This window comes from Rhododendron vialii, chromosome 5a (assembly GCF_030253575.1).
Source record: "Rhododendron vialii isolate Sample 1 chromosome 5a, ASM3025357v1".
NCBI lineage: Eukaryota > Viridiplantae > Streptophyta > Magnoliopsida > Ericales > Ericaceae > Rhododendron > Rhododendron vialii.
The window spans coordinates 5,239,834-5,245,833 of NC_080561.1; the positions used below are offsets into that span (position 1 = coordinate 5,239,834).

General features: G+C 42.9%; 1 protein-coding gene across 4 annotated transcripts; it reads right to left on the reverse strand.

Annotated features, from left to right (window-relative positions):
• Positions 1–288: 288 nt before the first annotated feature.
• Positions 289–5,362, reverse strand: LOC131325505 (probable receptor-like protein kinase At1g11050). 4 transcript variants are annotated; one of them, XM_058357808.1, is made up of 4 exons: positions 4,756–5,360; positions 2,783–4,197; positions 2,235–2,371; positions 289–711 (listed from the first exon to the last, which is right to left on the reverse strand). In XM_058357808.1, exons 1-3 carry the CDS (start codon positions 5,260–5,262, stop codon positions 2,368–2,370), a joined length of 1,926 nt encoding a protein of 641 aa, XP_058213791.1. In that variant the 5' UTR covers positions 5,263–5,360; the 3' UTR covers positions 289–711; positions 2,235–2,367. The 4 variants fall into 4 exon arrangements, with proteins under 4 accessions (XP_058213791.1, XP_058213792.1, XP_058213788.1 ...); XM_058357809.1 differs by having other exon boundaries at positions 2,235–4,197; positions 4,756–5,362; XM_058357805.1 differs by lacking the exon at positions 289–711 and adding an exon at positions 1,190–1,595 and having other exon boundaries at positions 2,235–4,197.
• Positions 5,363–6,000: the final 638 nt, after the last annotated feature.

Below are 6,000 nucleotides of genomic sequence, written 5' to 3' on the forward strand. Positions count from 1 at the left end.
TGATTAGTTGGAGTTGTGCCTTATAATCTGTTTTTATGTTTGAGCCTCACTAGACCTGATACTTTCTTTCCAGCATATGAAGTAGTAATGCCAGAATGACTAATCTAGGGACAAAACCCCGTGTATGGATTGGCCTAACACATGAATTGATAGCACACGGGTGATAGTCTAATTCCAAACCAAGGGCTTCTTGAGGTCTCTTGTTGCCAACCGGGTAATGCTGGAATTAGCCTACGAAGAAGAAGAATTGAAGAAGCAGCAGCAGCAGCTTCAGTAATAAACCAAATATTACAAGAACACCAAGCCACGAACTAATATTTACCAAAATACACCCAATCCTCGGTTCTGCGTACAGTAGCATGTGAAATTTACAATAGATGCCCAAAAAGTCTAGATGTCCAGAAATCAACCCTCCAAAATGTCTAGATGTCCAAAAAGTTCAACCCTCCAAAACGGCATCCAAGCTAGTATTCAAATATGCCGATACAAGCAATTTGTCTTCTTCAATGGTGAAGTTGCCACCATGTTGCGCTTTCTCGGAAGCAGATCCCTTTCGAGTTGGGGGTCAAGACGCTTGGGTGAACACTTGAGCATCTTGATTTGTGTAAGTAAATTCAATTTCATCTTGAGTCTCCATTGAAAGATGATCTTCAAGGATTGCACCATCCTGTAAAAGATTTGTGAAATATGCATTTTGTCTCACATCCATCCCTACGAGAACAAGAAGGCATCACAAAAGAACCATAAGGATGTGCAGAGCAGGTCACTTATAACGAGAAATACCAATAAAAGCAGCTTTCAAGCAAAAATAGCACATATCAACAAAAAAGGAATGTCGAGTGGGGGGTTTACTCCAGGAATGACTAGATAACATTGCTGTCATACAAAACCAACGACTAAAATGTCAAGTGGGGGGTTTGCTTCCATTGAGAGTTGATAGCAGCTCTATCTAACCTACTTTTGTTATCCCAGCACCACCTCGTTTGTTGGACCAGGTAAACCAAAACCCCTTAGAGGGCATATCATCCATCTCAATAGCATGAAGGCAAGAGTTAAAATCTGCAGAGGCAGTACTATCGAAACCCTCCATTCTCTCATCAGGTTTCCTAACCTCATTAAAATCCCCCATTTGAAGCCAAGCATTATATCCAATGACTGAGTGGACATACCTCATATCAGACCACAGACCCCACAGTATGATTTGAACCATACACGACAGAGAAAAAAAGACTTATGTCATTCAAGAAGGTCCCTTGGGGAGAGGAGAAAAGAACAACTCATTTCAGTAGGATCCAAAGCTACAACAATTCTAGCCACAATCTCATTACCAAGATTATGTACAGACTGCCAATCTCATTTCAGTAGGATCCAAAGAATGACTTATACCCCTAAACTTGGTTTCAACTAAACCCAACATATCTAGTTTGTTAGAACAAACAAAAGAGAGAACCTCTTTTTGCTCAAGGGGATTATTCAGACCCCTAATGTTCCATGTACCAATTTCCACCATTTGGGAAACAAACAGGAGAGAAAACAAATCACTTATGACCACCACCCCTCCCTTTAGGCCTGCCCCTACCTTTGGGCTTCTTGACCTGACGAAGTTCCACACCAAAACCCACATCAAACAAGAGCAAGACTACAGTTCCCGACCGAATTCCCGACGCCGCGCTGGGCCCATTCCGGCCACCGGACGGCTGATCGAAGCCGACCAAAAATTCTAAAAAAAAAAACCGAGTGGGTCCAAGCGGGAATTAATGGCATCCGATATATGTAGGTGACCGATCCAAATACTTCATTTTTTTGTCTACAATGTATACAAAAAAATGAAGTGTTTGAATCGGCCACCTACACACATCGGATGCCGTTGATTCCCGCGTAAACCCACTCGGTTTTTTTTTTTAGAATTTTTGGTCGGTTCCGATTAGCCGTCCGGTGGCCGGAATGGGCCCGGCGCGGCGTCGGGAATTCGGTCGGGAATCCCCAGTCGAGATTCTCAGATTTTCTGATCAAACAATACGTCTGTAGAGGAAACAACTTGGATTAACATATAGGGAATTGTGGTAACCCTGGTTTTACATGTAATTTAGGTACCAATAATAATTATGATCTAATAAACACCAATAATCTTCTCCGATTTCATATCCCAATTGACATAGATGAACAAATTACATAATCTAAACCCGAATCATGAAGTTGAAATTAATTTTGGAGAGAGAGAGAGAGAAGAATACCTTGTCGATGTTGAGGATGATGAAAAACTCCACAACCCTAGCGTTTGTTGCTTGTGCAGTGAAGTACGGAAGCACCATGCCAATTCGTTGACCATGAAGCGAGACGGCTGGATTTGCCCTTTTTGTGCTTTGGCTATCTATTATGGCTAAAAACTCTAATTGCTTAGGCAGTTGGAGATGCTCTTAACAATTTGGGGAGTGCGAAAATCACTCCCCTATATTTAACAATAAACAATAAAGACAAGAATCTTGCGAAAGACGGGGTAGTTATAAGATTCCAAGTTTATATAAATTTCCCTCCATCTCCAAGCAGCCTGACATCCAGTTCTTGGTGCACCGTGCATCTATCTAATTAGCAGAAAGTCCATTTCTTCTACACCCATCTTCCTTCTTACACGTGTGTGTCTAATATCTATGACTCGGTCCAACTCCCCTTATCTATTCGATTGCATGAAGCAATTAAAAAAATCTAGGTTCAGGATTTTCCATCTCCCTTCATGCTTTTAGCCTATGAAGAGATCACAAACATCATAAATTTCCTCAATTACCTTAGCATGTCTCCGGTAAGCAATTTAAGCCCACTCAATGCCGGTGATATGCTAAAGGTATTCCCATACCCAGGAAACGAAGGATGCCCTAGTGGCGTCGGTCTATCAGGAACTGCAGGAACCTCGATATCTCCATCCAACATTTTCAATGCATCCAAAATGGTTGGCCGTAAAGCCACCATCACATGAGCACACAAAATTCCAACAAGGACAAATCTCTCCATTATAGCCTTCGGATTCGAATTGGCCGAATCCCCATCACCCAACAAAGAAGCATCTAATACCTCTTCAATTTTTCCCGCCTTCACTAACGACCAAGCCCAATCTGTAATTAGAAATGCATGTGGCGGTCCTGAGGAAGACAGATCAAGAGCTTTTCTTCCGCATATGATCTCCAAAACCACCACCCCAAAGCTATAAACATCACTCTTTTCAGTCAACTGACCGTAAAGCGCATATTCTGGGGCTAAGTATCCGTGTGTACCAGCCACTCTAGTGGTGAGATGAGACTGCCCTTCTCTACTTTGCTTTGCCAACCCAAAATCTGCAACCCTAGCCCTCATATCCGCATCCAAAAGTATATTTGTGCCCTTGATATCTCTATGATATATGGCAGGTTTCACCCCATAGTGAAGATAAGCTAGCCCCTTTGCCACATCCAAAATTATGCTCTTCCTCTGAGGCCATGTCAATGGTTGCTTCCCAATTCGAGTTTCATTCTTACAACAAAACAAATGGTCATCTACATTCCCATTTGACATGTAGTCATAAACAAGGAACCTCTGGCTTTCTCTCTCGTCATGATTCCCACCATCTTCGCCAGTCACACAACACCCTCTAAGGGGAACCAAATTCCTGTGCTTCAAATTGCTAATGATCTCAACTTCATTACAGAACTCCTCATTGCCCTGAAAATCAGATTCTATCACCCTCTTAACGGCAACCACAGTCCCATCTGGTAAATTCCCCTTGTATACCATCCCAAACCCACCTCGCCCAATGAAATTCTTCTGCGAAAAATTATTAGTTGCCTTCACAAGTTCATCAATCTTGAACCATATTGACCCCGTATTTGGCCGTGGATTCCGCGGTCTTGACCCCAATTCCTCAATGTCTCCCCAGTCAAACCTATCACTCTCCTTCCTCCATCTCTTATTCCACCGAAAGTACAGACATATCAAAACAGACATGAACAAAACGGCAATGCCGGCTCCAGTGAGTCCAAACACTAGAGCAGAATGTGCCTTGCTTGACTTAGTCTGGGAAGCAATCGTAAGGCCCAAAATGCAAGAAATCACGCTATTACTTTCTGGCCCATACTCATTTACAATTCCAGCAGCGTATAATACTGCAAAGTAGAAACAATCTCTGGAGTGAGATGTGTTACCATCGATTCGGATGAGCTCGGTCTGGACCTGTGATTTATGGAAGCGTGTAAGGAGCAAGTATATTATCACAACAAATTGAGCTGTAGATCCTCTATAATAAAATACGATACAGAAAGATGCTCCCAAGGGTATTTTTTTGGAAATTCTACGTATAATAAAATACAATACAGAGAGATGTAACTATATTATACAGCAACGTGTCCCCCGTTTTTTGGGAAATTTGTGTGTGGGTGTCGTGTTTGTGACGTGTCCCGTGTCCGTTTCGGTGCTACATAGCTACTCGCACGTACGTTAGAAATTCTTCTCTTGCGTATCCGATACTTGAAATTAATTCTTTGAATTTAAGGAGTATCAAATACTTTTCTGATACTCTCAGCTTAAATACAGAAACCCCAACAACAACAAAAAAAACAATAATACTACGGACTGATACCGACGGAAGTGAACAGATTCGGACACAGATTTGTATGAGCTTCAGTGCTCCACATCAATCATGTTTGATCCACGTGCATAAGACGTGTCCGAATCTGTGCACACTCGTCCGTGCCCGTAACCAAAAAACAAAACAAAAAAAGAAAAAGAAACCTGGAAGCCGGCGTTGACGCAGGCGTCGCAAGAGGTCAAATCGGTGAGGTCGGATCGGCAGGCGGAGTTGAGCGGAGTGGTGGGTCCGAGGTGGGCGAGCCAATCGGAGGTGGACCGGATGGAAGCACAGAGGTTGGGCGTAATGACGAACTGAAGAGGGTCGAAACAAAGGGAGGTCAAATTGGAGGGCAAGGAGAGGAAATCGAGCTGGGATTGGAAATCGGAGAGGCAAGAGACGGACGTGGGCAAATCCGGGAGATTGAAAAGGGAGGTTTCTTTGAGGTGTTGGGAGAGGCCGATGCCGTAGAGGGAGAGTAGGGTTTGGCAGCAGTTGGAGATGTTGTTGGAGTTGGTTTTGCAGGTGGAGGTGAGCCAGGGGATCCGTTGGACGTAGCCCAGGTCCATTGGGCATGTGGTGGCGGTGGTGGATGTGTTGGTGGATGCTGAGGATGCGAGGGAGAGGAGAGAGAGGGAGAAGAGAGAGAGGATTAGGGAAACACTTTTCATGCTTGTATTCTATACTACTGTACTACGTTCCTGTGTAATTAATGAGTATATATTCTCTGGGTGGCGGGTGGGTTATGCATTGGAGAGAGAGAGAGAGAGAGAGAGAGAGAGAGTGTGTGTGTGTGTGTGTGGTGGAGAATCTGGAGATGATTAGTGCAGTCATGAGAGTCAGCCGTGGAAAGACGAGTCAAACTTGGCTTTCTTCTGCATAGTGATCGGCGGCTAAGCAAAGTCTAGGACCACTGCGCCGTTAGAGCAAGTACACTATTACTTTGAGCAAAAATTGCAAGTCAAACAGTGTACACTTTTTTTTTCTATTCACGTTCCTTTTAATACTACATTAATATTATTTATTTTACTTATTCTTTATTACAATATTACTTTTTTCATTATTTTTTTCTTTTCTTTTCTTTTTTTTTACTTTTTTTCTTTTTTCCCATCCGAACAACACACATCAGAGTACCAGAGTGGTGTTGGTGTGCTGCCGTCACCGAGATCAAATGTGGATGGTTACCTGTTGGGATTGTGAGAAAAACAAACCGTTTTCCTTGATCTTGATTTTGATGGAAATCGTTTCTTTGATCTTGATTTTGACGGTTACCTCTTGAGATGGAGAGAATGAGCCATGTCCCAAACCGTTTCCTTTTGAACTTATTTTTGGGTTTTCAAAGCTTGAGGGACAGATAACTTGTGGGTTTGTGTGTTCTTGTTAAATGAAGGGAGGAAGAAGATTACTTT

What these genes read in the sequence shown, in the direction of transcription:
- LOC131325505 (XM_058357809.1), bottom strand. Translation starts at nt 5,262, where the DNA reads ATGAAAAGTGTTTCCCTAATCCTCTCTCTCTTCTCCCTCTCTCTCCTC. An exon ending in GCGTCAACGCCGGCTTCCAG is followed by an intron (nt 4,198 to 4,755) that starts GTTTCTTTTTCT and finishes CATAAATCACAG; the next exon opens with GTCCAGACCGAGCTCATCCG.